Source organism: Passer domesticus, chromosome Z (assembly GCF_036417665.1).
Source record: "Passer domesticus isolate bPasDom1 chromosome Z, bPasDom1.hap1, whole genome shotgun sequence".
In the NCBI taxonomy this organism is placed as follows: Eukaryota; Metazoa; Chordata; class Aves; order Passeriformes; family Passeridae; genus Passer; species Passer domesticus.
In genome coordinates, this window is record NC_087512.1 from 35,339,325 (window position 1) to 35,358,916 (window position 19,592).

Sequence of the window (19,592 nt, forward strand, 5' to 3'; positions counted from 1 at the left end):
TGCATCAAGTGATGAGTTATGAAAAGCCTTCATCACCTTGCCAATTTCTTCATACTTCATCTGTAAGGAAACACAAAGGGATCCTGAGCAGCTTGTGCATTCCTTACAGGATCGCAGTTTCACTGCAAGATTGCACAGCAAAACACTGGAGAGAGAAAGGTAGGCAAAATGGTTAAGAACCCCACCTCTAGTTGCTAACAGTAACTGTTTTACCACCCAGGTTTCACACAGACAACAGGCTACCTGCAGTAAATGCAAATTATTGTAATTAGCTATTAGGGACTATAGTCAGTCCATTTCTAATTAGAACACTGTAGTCAGGATTTGCTTAAAGCTGTCTAATGCTCATATACTAAAGTGACAGGTGCTTTCTAAATACTCTGTTTATATATATATACACTCTAAATAGACTGTTTAGCAGAATCTTTGGCAGGAAACTAGTCAAACTGCTAAAATCGCCAGTATGCAACAAACAGGCAGCTGTTGCAGCTCTAACTGACAGTCATCAAGAGATTTACACAATTACTTGCTACTGAGAGATCACTGAATCACCGAAGACAACTTCATTCATGCAGAAAGAAGAATAAAACCAGAAGACCTGCCACAACAATCATCTGGCTATAAAAGTGAGTTGGAGAGGGGAGGGATATATGAAGGGAGGAGGGGAAGAAAAGACGTGGAGCAAGATGCAACAAAAAGCAACTCACGTGCCCTTTCAAAATCCCCAACTTTTTGACTGCATGTGACCACATTCTCTGCAGAGCTTGAGCTGTCTTCATTGTTGCAGGATATAATCTGTGAGGGAGCACCGTACATCCCGTCTTTTCATCTGTTTCCACCACTCAACACGGTTATGTAATTCTAATACAATAGTGGCCTACATACTCAAACAAATCCTGCCATCAGTTTCACTCAGAAACACATCAAAACCACAGCAAGGAAATGTACTGGGAATTTAACTAACTCCCAGTTTCAGAGATCCCAGGAAAATGCAGTTCTGTAATCTTATGTTTGTTTGTTTGTTTTTAAAAGAAGTGTTGAAAACAGATCACTATGCAGCACTTTATTCTTCTTCCAAGCACATAGGGGTTCACCCCCCTAGGAACCTAATTTAAACTTACAAGAAAAGAGGCTTAAGAAGCACAGCACAGACAATCTGAAAATTCATATACTGACTATAATATATTATAGAACTGTGTGGGCTTGGCTCCAGCAAGAAAAAGGAGAAATAAATACAAAATTATACTCACTGCAAATAACAGTATTTGCCATCAAACATTTAGTAAAGTCTCATTTGTAAGAACGATAAGCTAATTTGTACAGCCAAACAGATAGGTCACTTTATTGGAAAATAGGTCAAGCTATCACTCCCATTTGTGCTGCATGAATGCTGTGAAATTTAAGCCTCAAGTGAACTTTTCCCCTAGACTTTATGTGAGTTTTACAGGCAGTGAACAGACAGGAAGATATACCAAGTTTTGTATACAATGCTAACCAAAATCTCCATACATAGATTTCATTTTTCACTAGTAGAGCTATTTTAATAATAATACTGCTAAAGAGTATTAAGATAGCAGTGGAAAATGTGAAGGGTTGTGTTGTTCATTTTTCGGTGGAGTTTTTTTTGTTTGGTTTGGTTTTGGGGGTTTTTTTGTGTGGGGTGTTTTTTCTGTTTTTTTTTTTTTGAGGGGGATGCAGTTAGGGAGAATAGTGGGTAGGAGTGCCACAGTGGGACAAAGCATGTGTTCCAGTTTTTCCATTCAAAATGAAGACTAAATTCAGCATTCTGTATTTTGATTGTGACCCCACCTCTGCACCAGCCAGCCGAACTAGGATGAACAGAGGCTTGCACCTTCATCACTGAGCTGCCAAGAGTGAGCACCAAGGGGATCCCGGAGAAGCACACTGACACCAGCCCCCAACATCAGGCTACCCACTTGGATGTGAGTAAGACTTTTATTACAGTTTGGTCAACATAGTTTCGGATCTCCATCAACATTTCTAAAGAGCACATTCCTCTCAACAGACTCACATTCACAGCTTCCAAAACTGGCATTTATTTATTTATTTTTACCAAAAGGGCAAGAAAAAGAAACAAAAGTAAGTATGTATTTGAGACTTCTCTAGCCTTGTTTTCTTAGCTTTTCTGTTTTCCTCCCCCTTGCCCTGAAAAAGCTTCAGAAGCACTCTGAATACAGAAGAAAAGACCATGATGATGTAAGAGAGTAACAACTGAGAAACATTATCCATGACCTATAGCAGTTATAACAGCAAGGACTCTTTGTTGGTTTTAGACTATCATTTTTCTCTAAAGGAATATACCGAGAAAAATGAATGGATTGCCTCTGCCAAAATTCACATTTTTTCTGAAAAGCAATTTTAAAAAATAACGAGGTAATCTAGGGACGTTGCTGCAAGTGTAGAGACCAGAGAGCTAACAGAAAGACGCAGGTGTTTGCATTTGGATGTTTCATTTTGAAGGAAAACAGTATCTCCAGAATACTTACATCTTGACACAGCTTGATATACCTCAATTCAATTCTTTTAAACTGAGACAGAAAAAAAACTCCAAACAAGCATTGTCCCAGACACTGTCATTTCACTTTACCTGCATGCCTCTTCACAAAAAATAACTATAAAGGGAAACTACAACCTAACTACACTCCTAGCACAAGACTATAAAGGCAATTACAACCCTTTTACATATCACACCTATTACCCACAGACACTTAAAACTGGAACTCTTTTAAAAAGCAAGCTCAATTCCAATGACAGGTAGACACTCTGGTTCTTTCTGGGAGTCTATTGTGACAATAAAATGTTTGTGAATCACGTGGAGAAAGAAAACTAAGCATGATGATCTGATTTATAAACTGGAGAAGGTGAAAAGAAAAAGAAAGCTCTCAAAAAACTCAACTGAGCAACCTCAGAACACCACAAAACCTTACAGCAGCAGGCTGCATCTCTCCACTCACCTGGACTCCAAGTTTTAAACCTAGCACTATGTTTTGATCTTTTCCTCTACAACCAAGGAAGAAAAATGGTATTTCCTCACACATAATCTATCAAGCAAGACACAATCTGTCCAAGCAAGCAGAAAGGACACCTTAAACAGTCTTAATGGCTCAATTATCAAAGAAACACAAAAAAAAAAGAGGTCATTGCCCTCCAACTTTTCCTGTCCCCCTTCATATACTACTATGGATGTAAGCATAGAAACCTTGAAAGCTGAGTCTAGGCTTTCCCTAAAGACAGAGTTATACAACACAGATGAACAAGAACTTCAATTTTAAGTGAAAGCTATCCACTTTCAAGAGACACAGGGGCAGGGACTCTTCCAGCCACTGACAGGAACAGCCAGGTGGAGGGAGTCCAAAGCTGCATCCAGATAAAAGTGTTCCTGGTCTCAAAGACCAGTTACACTATCAGAGAAACTGCCCTTACATCTCACCTGCCCTCATAAAGGCAATTATGATGGACAAAAAAGGATGGCCTTAGATTTACAGACTTTCAAAGATGCTGATTCACTTCAGTTTCTGGATAACACTAAAGAAATGCCCTCTGTATAGAGTGGAGGCTCAGTGAAATAAGAAGCAATCTATACATCAGTGTACAGTATGAAGCACCACACCTCCTCTTTTTCAGCTGAATGCCATAGCCCAGGTTATTAAAGATGTCTACAAAATGATGATGAATGCTGCATAGCCAGAGCTTGCCAAGTATTCTTAACATAGTGAAATGTGGCTGAAGAGGAACAGGACCTTTACCAGGCCTTTCTGGAGCAGTGAGGAAGCTCCAGTTGATGTGTCCCCATTAATTATCTGTGTATGATACAGCAGACTTTTGATTAGGACCCAAGAAAATGAGAAAAAAAACCTACTTTTACCTATGGATTGTTCACAATACAGCCAACATCTTGCACAAAAGGAGGTACCTTATTTTCTACCAATAAATGCTCTGATTCAGAGAAGCATATCCTATTTTTCAAATAGGTTCCTGCACCAATACAGCAACTCCCAGAACAGCAACAGATCACATCCTCCTCAAGAAACAGGTTCCTAGAGTGATGAATGGCTCAAATTAAATAAAGAGACGTGATTAAAAAATGGTTTGCTAAAGAGATCCACTAGAAGTAAAAGATAACTGCTCTTCGACAATGGCAGAAACACCTTCTCTTTCCTCCTAGGGGCACAAAGAAGAAATTTAAGGTACAGCTCCATGTTAAAAGACCATCAATTCTACTTTCACATTCCTGTAAAATCAAAAATGGTTGCTAACATCACAATGGGGTTATATTATCAGGATGCAGGAAATCGGGGAAAAAAAAGTCATGAACTGTACACACAAATATACTTCTGCAATGGAATGGAAATTTTTGAAGGAGAAGAAAAAAAATCACACAGAAATGAGACAGACAATCATTTCTTCCTCTTCCCTCTAATGGGGAATTATCAGTTACATTGTATAAGGTTTGCTTTCACCCAAATTACCCAACAAGAGTAAATATTAACAAAATACTTTTGCTCTATTGGCAAGGTAACAAACACATTTATCAGCAGCCTGGTCAAGTGGAAGTTGTCCCTGCTCATGGCAAGGGGGTTGGAATGACATTATTTTTCAAGTCCTTTCCAACCCCAATCACTCTGTGATTTTGTGTATTACCTTGTGTCAGAAACTGCTTTTTTTGCACAATGCATGCAGAAACAGCAATCTGAAGGGCTGCCTAAAAAGATCTAAAGAAAACATAAATTGAACATGTTTCTAAAAATTTGCTTTTCATAGATAAATAAGATAAAATAGTGATAAGTTGAATGTCACTATATAGAAACATAAACCATTCTTCATGTAAAAGACAAGATATTGTTTAAAGCTTTTCTTAATCATATTTCACCCAGGACTTATACTATTCAGTTGCTATAAATTGTAAATTCTATCTAAAACTGGCAAATACTGCAAGAAGTACAACAAGTCCACTCCAGGCATGCACAAACCAATCTTTACCTCTTAAGTTTCATGAAAATTTTCAAAATGACCAAATGAGAATGGTTAACTACAGTTAACAAAACAATAATGAAAGGGTCTTTTGTTTCACTTCTTTCAGGAATAGTATGAATCCAGCATGACAACAATGCCCAGATATTATTTGACACTGTGCTGAGCACAATTTCACTATGATTTTTGCTTCCAGTTAGCAAAACTACTACTTCTTACAAATCAACCCGTACCAAAGCTCTCAGCTGCAGAGCCAAGAGCATAATTTAGGTTTCTTGACTTCAAGTCAAGTAGCCTAAGTGTTGTGCAAGGAAGCCAACACACAGATTTCCTCCATTTCTGTCAAATACAAGTCTTGCAGGAAAATGGCCCCTGTAATCAGAAAACAGGGATCAACCCTCTCCCAATGTGGGAGTTTGAGCCAGCTAACAGGAGAGGAAGAACTCCAGGGTGGCAGAGCCTGCATTCATTTCTATCTCTTGATGCACTATGACACAACAAATGCCTTCCAGACTGCAAACTGAACCAGAATCCACTCCTACCCAGAAGTGGGGAGATGAAGGGCAATAGCACTGTTCATCAAACTATTGAGAATATTAATTGACAAATGCATCTAGGTCTCATTTGCATTGTAACCCTGATATCAACATTCACAGCATAATGCCCCAGATCTACTAGTGCACAAAAAATTGCTTAACAAATTAGCCCAAGGGGATGGAAAAAGGTTTCACACACAGAGAAGATCTATGCTGATCGGGATCTTTGACAGTTGTGTGCTTTTTAATGCAAAATGTATCACTTCATCAGCTCACAACATTTAAATGAGAAATAAAGCTTAAATGACATGAAGGCTATCACACAATCCGCCCAGTGCAGCAGCCTCTGCAGTAGCATTCTTCAAATGGCTCACAGTGATGAAAGAACATCCCCAGTTGAGAGAATTTCTTCAGGAATTTGCCCAAGCACAGGGAAAAAAAACCACCAAAAAACAAACTCAAATCAAAATAGAGGCCTGGGATTTGAGTTTTGTAAATATTTAATTTTTCTGCAATTCCAAAATAGAAAGGGACTAACAGGGACACTGAAAAAAATTCTGGTGGATTAGAGCATAGGGCAGATAATTGCTGTATAGTTCAGTTTTGTTTCAACTCTGTATTGAAGAAGCACCTAAATAAAAATGGGGAGACTGTACATATAAATATTTGAGTAATGCATACACTAGACTCTTTGGGGAAGGGAAAAAAAAGCAACTTGTTTTTGGGGAAATTATTTTCTGTTTGAGACAGTAAGATACTCTCTAGGAAAACTGTATTTCCTACATATTTTTACTAAACATTTACCAACTGTACTGAAAATTTTCAGGAAGTGGGACAAGCATTTTGAAGGAAGAAAAGGGAAAAATCAGGATTTTATTAAAATATTTTGAGGTCAAGTCACAATTCACCTTAGAAATTGGTTATGAAAATCTAAGGTGCATTGCATTTTTAATTTGTTTGTTCTCTTGCTTTCTAGGTGCTTTCTTCTTCTCAGACTTGTCAAAGCTTCCTTGCCTCTAAAAGTGAGCACTTTTGGAAGGTTCTCACAAGACCAACACCCCTTTTCATTTTTGGCTATGCAGTTTTTCCTTCACAAACATGCAACCTCATAGGCTGGGGTACAGCTTTGCACGGTATGAACTAAACAAATTCTTTCTGATCATCACATTTTCCACACTCTTCCTGCTCATTTACATGCAGCCCCTTGCCTCTGTGAATTCTGCTGTTCAGTTCTTAAAAAGAAGCCAAGACAGCTTTCTAAAGCCACAAAAACATCCTCATTTTTTTCTCAGTGAATTACTCTCTTGCCACTTCTGTCAGCTGAACTGGCAGGCCAAGGGAAACGGCAGAACAAATATTAGAACTCTGCAGCTAAATTCAACTTGGACAACAGATGAGGCTTCACCTTTTAAGGATGTACCAGGAAAACAAGAATTTATAAAAGGACTATTTTAATTCTAAGATTAAATCATAGAATCATTTAGGTTGAAATGGCCTCCAAGATCACTGAGTCCAGCTGTTAATGTAACACTGCCAGGATCACCACTACATCATATCCCTAGGACTATACCTACATGGCTTTTAAATACCTCCAGGGATGGTGACTCAGCCACAACTCCTGGCAACTTGTATAACCCTTTCTATGAAGAAACCTTTCCTAATATTCAATTGAAACATCATTCTGGCACAACTTGAGCCTGTGTCCTCTCATTTTGCAACTAGCTGTCAGGGAGAAGAGACTCACACCCACCTTTCACACATCTGTAGAAAGCAATGAGGTCATCTCTGATCCTCCTTTTCTCCAGGTTAAACACCCCCAGCTTCCTCAGCTGCTCTTCACAGGGCTTGTTCTCCAGACCCTTCACCAGTTCTGTTTCCTTTCTCCAGACAGACTCCAGCAATTCAACATGTTTCTTAGAATAAGAGGCCTAGAACTTAGTACAGAATTTCACGTGTGGCCTCACCAGTACTGAGTAAACATGGACAATCACTTCCCTCATCCTGCTGGCTAGACTACTGCTGATACAGGTCAGGATGCCACTGGCCTTTTTGGCCCCCTGGGCATATATTGGCTCATGTTCAGCTGCTGTCAAACAGCACCCCCAGGCCCTTTTATGCTGGGCAGCTTTCCAGCCACTCAGTCCACAGCCTGTAAGCACTGCTTGGGGTTCTGATGAAAGTCTAGGACTCATCCTTTGGTCGTGCTGACCCTCATGCTGTTAGTCTTGGACCATGGATCCAGCCTGTCCAGATCCCTCTACAGAGCCTTCCCAGCCTCCAGCAAGCAGATCAGCACTCTCACCCAACTTAGTGTCAGCTGTCCAGATCACCAATTAAGGTATTAAACAGGACCAGACCCAGTACTGACCTCTAGAAACTCAATTTGTTTCTGGCAATCAGCTGGATTTAACCCTATTCACCACCACTCTTAAGGACTGGCCATCTAGCCAGGAGCATGGAATTGAAAGAGACAAAGAAAAATACTTCTGTGGAAAAGACAGGAATACAGAAGGTCCCAAGTGGCTTTAAGGCTACTTAATAGTATGAGAAAATACATTATGTACTATATTGATTAAATTATAATTCTATATTTACTGATTGTCCACCCTGTTCTGTGCTGGTGTGGCCCCACCTCAAGTCCTGTGTGCAGTTTTGGGCACCACAATACCTCAAAAGATATAAAGCTATTAGAAGCAAGCATCCAAGATGGAAAAAGGCCTTGACGGAAAGAAGTATGAGGAGCAGCTGAGGTCATTTCATCTGTTCAGCCTAGACAACAGGAGACTGAGGGGAGCCCTCATTGCAGTTGCAGCTTCCTCGTGAGGAGAAGAGGAGGGGCAGGCACTGATCTCTGTGGTGGCCAGTGACAGCACCTGAGGGAATGGCCTGGAGATGTGTGAGAGGAGGTTTAGGTTGTACATTAGAATAAAGTTTTTCACCCAGAGGGTGTTTGGGCACTGGAACAACTCCCCAAGGAAGTGGTCACAGCACCAGCCTGACAGAGCTCAATGAGTGTTTGGAAAATGCTGTCAGGCACATGGTGTGACTCTTGGGGATGCCCTGTGCAGAGCAAAACATAATTTTTATTTACACATATGTGCACACTAAATATATGCCCTGTGGCACAGACGAGCAGAAAGCAAGCCTGCTTTCTTTCCCCCCCGGCTCACGCCGGGAACCGCGCTCAGCTACTGCGCGCTGGGGCTGAGCGGGCTGCATCACCCTAACCTGGAGAAGTAAAAAAAAAAAAAAATTCTGATACTTCTCATTAGGCCAAAATCCTATTTCAAAACTATCCTTTGATAGTAAATATGGCAGAAAACGTGATGTTAAAACAAAATTGTTAGGTGCTTTTGCTTTTCTTTCTTTTATCTCAAGCCCATACCCTTTCTCAAACAGACTGGGGTTGGTTTGTTTTTTTATTGATTTTGGCTTCATTAAGGGCCTTTTCTTACCACATTTTTTTCAGGAATTAATTGTACTGTTTATAAAAAGGAAACAAACATATTCCCCATTCCGTTTCATGTTCTGGAAAAAGAGAAACATCTGGTACTCTAAAGATAAACCACACACTAATACAGACAGAGACACCAAGATACCATAAAAATTAGGTACCTGAAAATTAGCAGTGCTTTATTTTAGCACTTAACAATAAAAAGCAGAGCTATAGTTACATTTTCAGAGTGAAACTTTTTCTTCCCAAATGCTTTTGACCTGAATTTAAACAGTTTGCACTTCCAGAAAGTACCACAAGGTCCTTTTAAGTTCTGACTTTGCTGACATAAAACAGTAACTTCTCATTACACCAGAAAAGTAAACAACATACACAGAGGGATTTTCTAGAATTAATTCACTTGTATTTCACAGTACTTGTGATCTCTGACAGTAAGAGCAACAGTTAATAATTTCAATTGAGTATGCATTAAATACTAGAGATTGTGTGGTGTCTTTTTAAAACAGTGACACTTATTGGACATGCTAATCCTAGCAAGACATTCACATTTTCATTCCCTCTCTAATTATTGTGGAACAGAGTTACTACAAAAGCAGTCACCTGAGTTGGTTTGGTGCTACCCAGAGCAGGTCATCATTTACCATGATCAAAGGCAGGGATGGGGGCAAAAAGCAATATTTATGCAGCAGAGTGTAGCAAGTTCCAAACATTAAAACTCAGCATCAATTTACAACCCCCATATGTTATGCCAACTAAAAGTACACATGCAAAACTTTTCTGGCATGAGTGGTAGGCACGAGTGGAGTTGTCTGCGCTTCTTACAGCTGCTGTTGATGCATACATGTGCCTCATCAAAACCCAGTAAAAAATATCCCATTACAAATGAAACAAAAGCTTGTTCAAGATGAAGTGGGGAGAAAAGATTGTATTTGATTGTATTGAAAGCACAGCTGCAAGATACTCAGGTCTTATCTACTAATTACCTAAAGCTCAAAAAATTCAGCTTAGACCTATTCCAAGAGCAAGTTCTCTTCTCTGTCTTTTGCTCAACAACAGTTCTCTCACTGTTCTGATAAAATTGTTCCAGTGCTCCCCCAACAGGAAGCAATCGGTTCTTCCAAATTTGTGAGGGAACAGCTTCAATTGAAACAGAAAACTGCTATTTGGGGAAAAACCAAAACCAATCTTGCTTCCTTCTTGTTGCTGTTGCCGCCCCCCCCCCATTATTTTAATTTTTAGTTTCTGCCTCTTGAGAAATAACGCTCTAGCAACTAACTTTTTTTTTTCATCAAAGATGCCTTCCTTTTCACATATTGCTTCACAGAGGATAGCCAGAAGCTGGTTTTCCCAAGTGTTCTGGGACCTACAGCACCAGCCCAGTGGAGAAGCCTTAAAAGACAATTGATTCTCCCACAGGTGTCAAAGGGGCTCTAAAGAAAACAAACCTTACCTCCTGAGGCCCAGTCTTGGAGTAAAGTAGATTTCTCCACCACCCACTTTTTAAACACTCAACAAGGCTTGAGGAGATAAAAACCTGGAAGCCAAAGGCTTTACCTGAAGATCAAAATTAATTGAGGTATAAGGCCAACAGATCAATTATACTTGAAAGTTGGATATGTGCATACACACTGGAAAGTGAAGAGTTTTTCTGCAGTTTTGTTTTCTAAATTTTTTTCCTAGACTTTCATGTTGTCACACAGATTATGGTGCTAGGAAGACTTTTTTTGTATATGCTTCAGGAAGGTAACTACTGAAGGGACATAGAATTTTCAATTCACCTGATCAATACTGGCTTTAAAAGCTACTTCTGACTTAAGTCAGCTCCATTCACTTTAACTGTAAACATAACACATTTCTTTACAGTCACCATGTTTCTGGACCTTCTGCTCCTTGGGATACCCACACAAATGAAGTCTGAGAATCAAAATGCTACAGCAAATTGTGCATAACCTGAGTTCAAGGGGACTTGATCTTGTCTTAGCACAATAAAATAAAAACCCAAAAGTTTGATTCTGGTGTGCTTGCAGTATCAGGATTCGGTGGTGAGGTAAATTAGAGACTCAGTAGGTGCACATAATCAATTTCATTAACTTAATTTTTTTTCTTAATGAAATCTAAGTTAACTGTGAAAATAAATTAAGTGCAGCCGCCATTCCTGAAGTGCCTCATTTCATTAATTATTTATTGTTTGCAACTAAAACATAGCTTTTACTCTTGTGGCATCTTAAAATTAAAAAGAAAAAAAATAGAAAAAATCCCCAAACCAAACCAATCTCCCCCAAGCAAAGAAAAATCAAACCAAATGAAAACAAAGAAAAAAAAGGCCCCAGAAACAAAAAATCCCCCCTAAAAAAAAACTCACACAAAAATCAAACAAAAAACCTAAAAAAAAACCCAACCCAAACCAAAAATACAACAAAAAAACCCAAACAAACAAACAAAAACAGCAAAAAACCACCAAACCACTGAAGCATCATATGTATTCCATGGTCCATAGTTCTTATTATCATTTTATTCAACTTCAGCAGTACACTTTGTACTGCTACTGTTTTTGAATGTTTCATCTTCCTGCATCCATATTCAAGTAGACATAATATATACAAGCATATAAGTGACCAACTCTAGAATCAAAAAATTATTGTTATTCCATTGGTCATTTGACACCTGCAACTCTGGAATCTGAGAAAAACAAGCTGGGTACCTGTCTACTGCTTCCTGCAACTGGTTTTTAAAAGGCCAATTCATTACCGGGATACAATCCAGTCAGGCCAGCGTTTATATTTAATCATCCAGCCATAATGCAAGAGAATTCAAACAATGGAACAATTGTTAGTTTCCGAGCTTCATCCTGAACCAGATTTTCTATCCTTGTTAAGGTTTCTAGTAGCCTTTGTTCTCACTCTATTAATAGAACAACGATACGTGGTATTCTTGAAAGCATTTTACTTTTAGTCAAGCATTCCTGTGTGTATGTATCTAAGTATGTAATCTTACTACACACTGTCACATTAGCTTTATTTTCTTGTCTGAAGGAAGTAAACCCGAATATAGCTCTGTGTAATGCATAAAATTTAACAGTATATTGGATCATATCTAACCCTAAAACCCCATAAAATTCACACTATACAATGCATTTCGTAAAACCACTGTATCACAAACCTCACAGAACACAAACATCAAACTGAAGGCCACATTGACCAAAAGATACCAAAACTCTGCAAAATAATCAAGCTGTTTTGAGCCTGAAGTCATTTGGCATCATTCATATACATGCCACAACAAACAGCTCAATTCATTAGCCAACTTTTCACTGTTTTCCAGTCACATTAGTCGTACCTCTCTGCATTCCTTTCTTTCTACCACCACACTCCTGCCTTCAAGGTCTTAAGCAACTCACCTCTCCTCAAGATGTCTCAACAGTCCACTCAGCCATGCCAGAGAACATTGCTGAAGTTCACTTCTGAACTTTAACATGGCTTACACGTAACTAAAATGAAAACAAAATCTGCTGCAAAAGGGAGTTTAGCAGTTTTTCTGTCATCCAGACAGTGGGATGCACAGATTCAAGTGCAGATCTGGGGATCGCATTTGAAGGGTTTAGGTGTGTAAGTCTTGTATTGATACTCCTCACAGTGTATTTGGAAAAAGAGCAAAAAAATCACCCAGCCCTTCCCAAGACCTTATATACCAGGAGACAATGGATTGAGCCATCTGCACCTGCTTTAGTAAAACACATTCAGAATCCCTTTACTCACAGCAATGGTTCCTCCTCAGAGCCTCCAAAGGACTATAATTATTATTTCAAACAACAAAATCAATCATATAGCCACAGCTCTGATTTTTGCTGGGACAGTGTCACCAGCAACCTACCATCCAACATAAAATAGTATTACACTAAAATTCACCCTTATCTGATAACACCGATAAAACAGTCTCAGGCAAGAAAACATTCATTTCATTCCTTTCCCTCAATTTTCTTGCAAGGCTGGATGAACTCCAAGTATACCTACCATGAACTTATGCATGACTTTACTAACAAAATTATGAAGTGACAGCAGTCAAAAAACAAGTAGTAAATCAACACAAGGGACAGAGAGGTGAAGTCAGCTGCCCCTTTTCTTTCGTATCAAGATAGTAACTTTCATGTGTCTGGTTCATTCCTACAGCACTAATCTGAGTTTATCTGCAGCCTTCTTTCTTCACTTGAAAGGATGCCAGCAGAACAATTTAAAACTAGAGCCCTTGATGCAATATTTCTCCCGAAACACTTCACATGCATGTAACATTGATGTAAGTAACTTCAGGCATCACTCCAACCACTAAATGAAACCAAACTGACACATCCCTATGAAACAGGGCCACTTCCACTGAACTGCAAACTGAGTACACAAAGAATAAACTAAGCAGAACAAGCTCAGCAAGTAACAGAAAAAAATTTTATTCCTCCTTTTGCAACCACATGAGGCTTTGAAAAGAACTAAGAAAGAAAAACAAGAGAATCCTTTTGCTTATGTGGCTGAAGGGAAACTAAACAGGTCAGAATCATTAAGGTTTAGAAATTATTCCATTAAATTACCACCCTGAGCAAACCTCAGGTAGCAACTAGTTCATTCTCAATTGAGATTTGGAACAGAAAGTTTTCTTCTTGTGGTCTTAGCCACATGAAAGAACATTATACAGTTCAAGAACCTTCTGACACACAAAGCAGAAGCAAACCGTAATAACATTCATATCTGAAAAAACCTGAAGTTATCCACCTGCCTATAGATGAAAATGCTTTAAAAAATCTAATCAAATTAGTGTGATCCAAGAGTTTTAATCCATTTATATTGCTACAGAAGGCATTAGGAACATATCTACTGGCTTCTACAATATAAAGCAGGAAAAGAAAGCTTGGAAAAGGAGCTGAAAATTAGGTCAAATTATAAAAACAGGGGAGGGAAGTTAATGAATAAAATTTAACTAATTAAATTCTGTAGTTCACCACCATAGCAACATTAAAAAGACATCATAATAATCTGTCAAACAAAAAGCCATTCAGAAAATTGTAAACATACTTAAGACATCCAAATATGTTAGAACTAGATTATAAATATTTCATATACACTAAAGGGACAGCAAAGAGGGATATATCAACAGTACTCTGGTACAGGGGGTCTCACATTCTACCAACAGTTTGACAAGTGTCTTTGAGGTACAAGACTCCTTGCCTTCTTCCACCATCTTAACCTATCCTTAAAACCTTCAGGTGCACTGGGCAATGCACACAAACAGCCAGGAAAGAATTCTTGCCAAAGGGGAGCTGAGTGCACAACAGCTATTGGAAATGCCAGCAGGCATCCATCTGCAATCAACACCATGTCTTTAGAAGTCTGACACTAGGATTTTTTGCCCTAATGTAGCGCATCATACTGAGGTAAAGCACATACAAGTATTTGTCAACTGCCAGCAACTGAAAGGGAGATCCTGCCAAAGTACCGAGTCAGAAACAACATCCTCACTGAAAGACTTTTAAGAAACAAAGTGTTAGAAAATAAAAGTTTACAGCCAAACTATAATCGTTAGTTAGCCCATAGACAAAACAATGCAAGTACAGCTCCACAAAGAATAAACGAATTCTTATGCATCATCTAAAGAGCATGCACACACATGCTACCAATTAGCTATGCTACTGTCACTTCAATTGCTTTAATAATGTATCAACTCTACGAACAGAATAACCAAAACCACTGACCACTTTTTATTTCTGGAATAAGAATTTCTACAGAAAACAAAGAAATAAAAAAATGTAAGTTATTTTTCATCCTGTTCTGCAACTCCTCAAAAAGCTTCTGAAATACTGGTCAGACAGAAGAATCCTCAGCCACGGCCATTAAATAAACCTCACATTACCCACTAGATTTTTGCAAGTGCTAGAACATAGAAAGAAGAGCCATCAGTGCCAAGTGCTGACCCGGGCAGCAAGCTGCTCAGTTCAGTCAAAGGCCAACAATTTGCTTCACAGAGCTTTGTTTATGGAGCCTAGAATGGCAGCCTAGCTAGACATCCTGCATTATCTCTGAAAAGCTCATACTGACTAAAAATCGTAAGGAGTGAGCGTTCGGAATGCTCTCTTACCACAGAATAGACACACATGTGCAAGCAAAACGTACAGGCTAAGTATATACATATTATTAAGTCATAAATCAATGAATAATGAATAGGTGCATTATTTCTTGTAGCTGTATTCAGATGCTGTAGATCAGAGCTGGTTTCTTTCCAAGTTTTGGGGTTTTTTTAATACTGTGTTTTTTTTTTAACAAGAACCATCCAAAACTCAGTTATGAAACACTCAGGCAGTATTATTTTTCAGATCTAGAGACGCCAGTGGCAGAACACACAAAAAAGATATTGCTCCCTGATTACTTAATAGGGCACAACACCTGGCAAGCGTGGTTGCTGATTATCTTCCTGTTTAGTTAACTGCTAGAACTGCAAGCAATGCAGGAGCATTTCCTTCTTTACTGCATTTTGAAGATCTGGGATAGAGATGCCTGAAGAGTTAATGAAGGCATCTCTCCTACTATTTAGTAAGTTAGATGATGCTTTAGTCTCACAAAGCATCGAGAGTAACTGCATTTACATATTGTTTTCCACTGTACACTCCAGTTAGGATGCATTCAGGAGCATAAATCTGCCTGAAGGCTGGTGCTTGGGTACTTGCAGTATATGTCTCTCCTATCAGCACAGATGACACAAAATTCTTGGAAAGTTCTTTGTTTTCACGGTAAGGAATTCATTCCAAATATGGCTTTAAAAAATGAAGCGATTCTAAGTTCATCTGCAATTTTAACAGCCATTAATTACAGTCAGAATTCCTAGTACAGTTATAAATTTTATATTGTTCGCACAGCTTCATTAGGAAAAATAAAGAGGAAGCTAGAACTCATAGCTGCAGTATCTCTCTAGGTTCTTCTCTCTTTTTATACAAAATAATGAGCAAACTGGTGTCTTTATACAAGAAATGGAATTGTGGCCTTATTAGCAACTGTATTATAAGGAACATAACTATTGCAGTAGCTACACTGACCATGTCTCCCTACTTAAGTTGAGTCCACATAAGAAACATGAGCTCTCGCAGTCTCACACAGTAGGCAGAGGGAAAGATCAGCCAAAGCTCCCATTTTGCTGACAGAGAAGCTGGCACTGAATTCATAACCAACACAACTAACTTCCACACTGCCTGGACTCACAGCTGTGAACCAACAAGAAGCTTTAACCAACGCAATTAATTCTTACTTCTTCACATGAAAGGCAGGCCCTAAAATGGTTTGAAGAAATGCCATACACTTCATTGAGACCCGACACTTTTTATCAGAACAGAAGCATTGCCATTAATTTCAAAAGGATTCCATTGATATTGGTAAAAGCAGGCCAAAAAAAAAGTTGTTATTTGGGACAAATGGAAGGAGACAGTCTGTCCCTACATGTGTTTGAATACACTGAGAAGCATCTTGCTTCAGTAATCATTCCATGACTATAACTTTGTTTAAGTGAAGAATTTAAACTATAGCTATGTGAAGTGTACATCTGTAAATGCAGGCTTTGTAACTCCTGTAGCTCAAATGTGCATGAGTCAGACTTTCCATCATCTCAGGACAGCACATGTAAACCTCATCCCCAAGAGACCCCTGCAAAGCAAGGCACCAGCACCTTATTATGTCTGTTTCTGTTTCTCTCACCCGAGCCAACAGCAAATGATTACACCTACTCACCAAATGTACTGGAACACCAGTGTCAAATGCACTGGGATCAGTGTCAAAAGGCTTACAAGAAGGATTAAGAAGAGATGAAACACTCAAATACAGGTGAGGTTGAAGATAACACAACAAGAAGAGTGGATTAAATTACCCAGATTAACTGCACAACTTCTGTGGTGAAAACAAACCCTAACCAAACAAAACCAACCAAAAATAAAAACCAAACCATTCAACCAATAAACAACCCGAACACACAGAGTATGGAAATAATCTCATACATAATCAATACTTCAAGGATACTTAAGAGTACTGATTATTCTACAAGCCACCAAAAAAAAAATTATGAGGAGTAAATAAGTGTTTATGGCTTGCATCCACATTTTAGTGGGGGTGGGAGAAGTGACTATAGCTCAGTTCAGTTTTCTGCATGCCGGCGTGCACACCACACCACCCCATCACTCCTGACAGACGCTGCCTATTACTCCACAGCCACATTCATTACTGCAGTTCAGCAACTGACGTTCCTAAAAAGCCAGGACCAGTGAGAGGGGGAAGCAGCTTTTCTTCCCCAAACTTTTGAGTTTGTTTCTCCACTGGGGTTATTTTCGGTTAAAACACTGACCTGCACCCCGGGCCCAACCAGTATTTAAAATACAAAACTTCGCGCAGCTTTTCGGGCACCGCAGGAACCTGCCAGTGCTTCGGAGGACATGCTGCCCCCCCGCTCCCGTTTAACTGGAAAAAGCACGGTATTCCCACCGCCCTCGGCTCCAGCATTGCCTCCGCCTGCCCGCGCCGGTGGGAAGCGCGGAGCCCAGCCGCAGCCCTGAGCGCTCCTGCCGCACACCGCGGGGCAGGCACGGCCCGGGGCAGGCACGGCCCGGGGCAGGCACGGCCCGGGGCAGGCACGGCCCGGGGCAGGCACACCCTGGGGCAGCAGCCCCCTGCGCGCCGCTGTCACCGCGATCCGCCGCTCCCTGCCGTCGGGGCCCAGGGCCGGGGCCCGGGGCCGGAGGAGGAGCGCGGCGGTGCCGCGGGTGCTACCGACCTGCTCCGCCCCCGCCGCGGGCTCCCGCGGTTCGCTGCCGGCCGAGCCCTGCGTCGCTCCCATAGTAACATCGCCGGGCTCCGGGGGCAGGCGGTCAGTCCCGGCAGCCTCGGGAATGCTTCTCCCGCCTCCGCCCCGCGAGGGACCCGGCCGGGCCGCTGGCGAGGGGCTGCGGCGGAGCCCGACGGGACAAAGCCGGCTCTGAGCAGCCTCCACAGAGAGACTTTGTCCTGCCGGGCCCGGCCGCCCCCGCCGCCAGCCAATCGTGCCTGTAAACGCCCCGGGGAGGCAAAGAAACACTTCCATTCTCCCTGGGAAGAAAAGAATTGTTATTCCCCATTTACAAAAATATTTCTTGTGTCCCTGCCCTTGGCAGCGGCCAGCAGCTGACGCCCGTACAGGATACACGGGAGCAATGGGGCCGGTGGCCCAAGCCCGGGCAGCATTCCTGGCATGAGAGCTTCTGACAGCGTCCACAGCCCGTTCTGTCAAACAGACATGCACCAGTCATGCCCACCTTTTCTGTCAGTGCGTTTTTTGGAAGACGTGGATGTGGAAGCCTCCACACCCCACGTCCACAGCCTTGGTCAGACTTCCTTCCCACCGCCTAACAGCCTTCCACACCAGTCTTGACAGACCACACCACTCCTATTAATTCAGAGGCCAAATTGCCTGCTTTGGGAGCTGTAATTACATAATTGTAAAAAAAGCACACTATTGAGTTAACTATTCCAAAGACCTTGCAGAAATGAGTGGTCACTAAAAACACAGAAGATCGGCAGAAATTCAACCACATTATATTCAGAAAAAAAATTGCTTCTTTCCCAAGTGCTGCTGTCTTCCTGGCTTTATGCTATTTTGGGTGGATGAGGCAATACTTGAATCAACTCTTGGAAGGAAGAAATTAAGAATGAGAACCAACTGTAAGGGAAAAACTTTCTTAAGCCAATGTTAAAAAAAAAAAAAAGCAAACAGTCCATTACTTTGTATTGCCTACCCTCAAATCTAAAGAGAATAAGCCAAAAAAATACCGAAGCATGAACTTTGCTCTTCTTTGATGTTGTTCCTCCTCTCAGTTTTACAAGTGAGCGATACCATACAACTTTTTTGCAACAGTAGCAGTCCAGTATATGGCTGAATTCAGGACCATTTGGAAAAATGAAGCACAGGGGGCCAGGTTCTTCACACACATGGGATACTGTGATAGCTTCTGGCATCAAGAATTTGTCCATGAAATACAGCATGGCAAGGCAAAACAGCTGTCACTCTCCACATCAGTGTACACCTCTGCAAACTGGAGGCAACTTTCCAAAGAGCACTGTTTGGCAGCATCAGCATAGAATGCCATGTCATGGCATTAGCAGAGAAATCCACTGTCCAGTACTTGTTGAAATGACATGACACAATGAAAACATGTTTTTGCTGCAGACAACTGCATAGTTTTAGATGCAAGAACAACATTTGTTTTAAGCTGGATGGCAATATACTTTTTGAAAAGCACTTGTCAGACATGAAGTGGGACAGGAAAAGAAGCCACCAGATCTCTTGACTGCCATTTGTTAACACATATAGAAAGTTCGTTTCAGCATAAACTAGAGCACCAGCTTTCTGAAGCTGCTTCCTTCCACACAAGTTCTAGCAAAAGATAAAGAGCTACTGCTCTTGATTTCCCCACTAGACACAGCTTCTCGGCGAGAGCAGGCAGTGCCTGTCAGAGCAATCCAAAGGTATGCCTATCCTGTCCAAAGCCAAGAAGAATTATTTGTGGTTCCAGGCAAAGCTGTGGCTTGACCTAATGCCTCCTTTTGGCAAGTTCTGTGACA

The 19,592-nt window shown here is 40.6% G+C and overlaps 1 protein-coding gene across 5 annotated transcripts in view; it reads right to left on the reverse strand.

The window, feature by feature from the left end:
* TJP2 (tight junction protein 2) overlaps window positions 1–19,592 on the reverse strand; it is a 62,417-nt gene that overhangs the window by 24,974 nt on the left and 17,851 nt on the right. The window contains exons 1-2 of one of the 5 annotated variants that reach the window (XM_064404035.1): window positions 708–849; window positions 37–145 (exon numbers count right to left, since the gene is read on the reverse strand). The exons of 1 other annotated variant lie outside the window; for it this stretch is intronic. In XM_064404035.1, coding sequence (XP_064260105.1) covers window positions 37–60 — 24 coding nt within the window. In that variant the 5' untranslated portion in view covers window positions 61–145; window positions 708–849. Of the gene's footprint in view, window positions 1–36; window positions 146–707; window positions 895–17,769; window positions 18,013–19,592 lie in introns of those variants that run through there. 3 more of the 5 variants (XM_064404033.1, XM_064404032.1, XM_064404034.1) reach the window with 3 other exon arrangements.